Raw genomic sequence first — 3,635 nt, 5'->3', positions numbered from 1 at the left:
GTGTGTGATGCCATGTTCTTTTTCTTCTAGGTGATGAAATCATTTGTTTGTTATGCTTTGAAGAAAACTATAACTAATTTTAAATTTTAGTTGTCACAGGTAAAAGTCACTTACAATAAAGGCAGGTTTTCCAATCACTGTGTATTTTAGGGGAAATATTTTATGTGGGTATCATTTTTTAAACAGATTTTCATATACTTTAGGCAATAATTATATTTTTAAAAGGCAAAGGCTTTGTCCAATAAGAAAGCATGCTTAATCATAGGTTTTAAATGGTCATTTAGTGAAAGGATACTAAGAAAAAGATCAATACTTAAAATTTTTATCTCTGGATATTAAATACATTTTAAAATTGTATAATCTTTATATCAATATAACTTAATTACAACCATATTCATTCTAAACAACCATTCATAAGCTTTATCTTAATGAGAGTCTAAGGAAAAGCTATGACAAAGAAAAAAGAAGCAAGGTCAGAGAAAGGGAAGAACAGCAGTTACTCTAGGTTTTACCTTTAGCTGATATAAACTGGGAGATTTCTCTTAATTAATTCTTTAGTATCCAACTTAACTCATAGGTATTTTTTAAAACTGTTATTTATTAAACAAAACAATTTTTTATCTGGCTTTGTTGTTGGTTTTGTTCCTTGATACTTTGCATTTTTCAAAGCCTGTTTGTGGTAAATAATAAAATAAAACCAAAAAAAACCCCTGCTGTGTAGGACATCATTAAGTCTTAAAGATAATCAAGCTTGGAGATAGTTATCTTTAGACCTCCATGTTTATCCAAATACTTGAAAGCTAATGGTTATCAGACTTAATGCCAGCTAAAGTAACTAATGGTGGTCTGTCTCTAAACATTTCTTTGTTCTTGGAAACTTATTTCACATGTATGCATGTATGCATATATGTATGTATGTTTGTTTGTATGTATAATTTTTTTCCTTTTTTCTTTTTCTCCTGAAATGTTGTTGTCAATGTTAGCTAGGAAATATGTGTTTTGAGTCTGTTTTGTGTGTTCCTTTTGGGATAAACTTTCTTAGCTTTTACCCTGCAACCTTTTCCCATTAGGTCTCATGATTATCTTGCACACTTACACAAATGTAAGGGAACTCTCACACTGGGCAATTAAACCATTGAACATGTCTTCCTGAATGAGCCAATGAAGTTCCTTATGACACCTCCACACTTGTGGCAGGGAAAAAGTTCCTGTGGTTTTGGTGTCATAATCACCAGGCATCTAAAAAACTTCTAGACTGCAGGCTTGGTAAAGTCACAGAAGAAGCAACAGTCAGGAGCACTGTACATTTAAGAAGGAATGTTGGGAGACAAAAGCCAAATGAAAATAAATCAAAATATTTCAAAATCAATTAAAATCATGACAAGAAAAAATGCTTTGAAAGCACCAAAATCAAATAAAATAGTGAATACCATCTCAACAACCAGGATTCAAAATCTTTGAGAGACCTGAGAGAAAGCAAACAAGCTAAATATTATAGCAAGGTACTGCCCATCCCTCCCCCTTCCCGGCGCCTCAGACGCAAGACCATTCATCAAAAAGAGTGCATTCAAGAGCTGCAAGTTTGTTACCCAAGATGATGAATGCTGACATGGATGCAGTCGATGCTGAAAATCAGGTGGAATTGGAAGAAAAGACTCGACTTATTAATCAGGTGTTGGAACTCCAACACACACTTGAAGATCTTTCTGCAAGAGTAGATGCAGTTAAGGAAGAAAATCTGAAGCTAAAATCAGAAAATCAAGTTCTTGGACAATATATAGAAAATCTCATGTCTGCTTCTAGTGTTTTCCAAACAACTGATACAAAAAGCAAAAGGAAGTAAAGGGTTCACCTCCCTCTTGTCATGGAGTTGCTGCTTTTTTTTTTTTTTCTCTAAAGCTTGGATATGATCCAGAAGTTACAGTATCCTCCTTTGCTTCCTTGAGTATTTATAAAGAGAATGTCAGATCTAGGTAATATTAACTGCTTAACAGGAACCATCCCTAAGTTAACATTATATGTATTACGTTAGTCTATGACAATGTAGAGACTTTATAATTAGAATTACAGATATTTATGAAACTTGAAGATGAATGTTTTGCCAAGTTGCTTATATATATATATAGGTTTAGCACTGTCTTTTATCATATGCCTAACTCGTAAAATACACAAGAGAATAACCATGTTGTGACAAAGTGACCAAAACCATGTACTGAATGCACAGCTCTGTTACCTTGTCCACCGTCGTGTGCCTCTCCTCCATCTGCCTCTTCCTGCCCATCTCCCTGACAGTAACCTGAGTAGTTGTCACCTACCAGAGCAACCTGAACTGTAATTGTTGATTCTTAACCAAAATAAGACACTTTCTTAGCTAAAGCTTGCTATTTGTGATATTTAGTAATAAGATAGGATTGCTGGTTTCTCTTTAATCAACTGAAAATAGATTGAAGCTATACAAAATGAAGATTTTCTTTGAAATGTAAATTGTCACATTGAGAAACTCAACACTCTCTTTTGCACAAATAGCCCATTCAGTGTTGAAAAGATGAGAGTGCTGGTCACATGTGTGTGAAAAATAGAAAATCTTGAGGAAAGATAGAAAGAGGGGGGAAACTGGATAAACAGAAGTAACCAGCTCCAAATCCTTTCCCTCCAGATGTGTTACCTCTGGCCCACAGTTGCACTTTTGGGACAGTATGAGAGCAGACTAAGTCTGGCTGACATAAGCGGGTTAAGTAAGCCACATGTCAGAGAGAGACCAGTTAAGAATTTGGTCTCAAGATTTGTTTGTACCCAGGAGATGAACTTTTGCGAAATGAATTGAGAATATATTAGTATCAGAATCATGAATATAAGAGAGTTTTGTATATGTGATACTTGTTAACCTTAGTATTTTATCTCAGTTGTTTTCCCAGAATTTTTGTAAACTCAGCTACATTGTTTGCATAATTTTAGTCATTTCTTTTAATAATTTTTAAAAATTTAGTTTGTAGCTTTCATTTGATAAAGGAGTTGATATTGAAAGTAATATTGAAATGTTACAATAGGGAAGATCCACTAACGCAACTGATGGCTCTTAGATTGGGCTGTGCTGACTCGTGGAATTATCTAATGTATTAGTGGTGATAGCTATATGGACATGTAATCCTCACATTGCAGATATTTTGCAACCCTTTTGTGACTGCATTACAAATATTTAAAATTGTGTTCAGGTTATGCTTTGCTATTTAATAAAAAGGTGTTTCAGAAAAAAAAATATTATAGCAAAATGTTTTTAAAGAAAACAAACAAATGAGATACCTTAAATATTTATGAGAGCCGACAAAAATCCCTATATATCACAGTAGGATTTTCTTAACCAGCTCATAATAAACAAAATGTACCATTGACCAAGACAGTGACATCCAGAATCCCCCAAAAAACTCACCATCAATTCACCCTAGGAATTAACACCAACCTGCCTTCTGTTCGTGTGATTACTCCTAAGAGAAGTAGATTGTTCACCCATGTTAAGTGCCATAAATGCTAAAGTAGAAAAACTACAACACGCATGTGAAAGGGAATAACGGTTTATTCTGGAGAAACTTTGAGTGATCATGGCCATGGAACACAGATTTGCGTTGCTGCAAATTCCA

At 34.2% G+C, this 3,635-nt stretch overlaps 1 protein-coding gene across 1 annotated transcript; it reads left to right on the top strand.

Annotated features, from left to right (window-relative positions):
• Positions 1–1,523: 1,523 nt before the first annotated feature.
• On the top strand, positions 1,524–3,256 carry LOC121433655 (short coiled-coil protein). Its single transcript, XM_041632144.1, has one exon. The coding sequence runs from the start codon at positions 1,595–1,597 to the stop codon at positions 1,841–1,843; it is 249 nt and encodes an 82-aa protein (XP_041488078.1). The 5' UTR covers positions 1,524–1,594; the 3' UTR covers positions 1,844–3,256.
• The last annotated feature ends 379 nt before the right edge of the window (positions 3,257–3,635 follow it).

This window comes from Microtus oregoni, unplaced genomic scaffold, assembly GCF_018167655.1.
Source record: "Microtus oregoni isolate MIOR12 unplaced genomic scaffold, Mior012 000040F_ref0000088, whole genome shotgun sequence".
NCBI classification, from domain to species: Eukaryota; Metazoa; Chordata; class Mammalia; order Rodentia; family Cricetidae; genus Microtus; species Microtus oregoni.
This window is presented reverse-complemented; position numbering and strand designations above follow the sequence as displayed.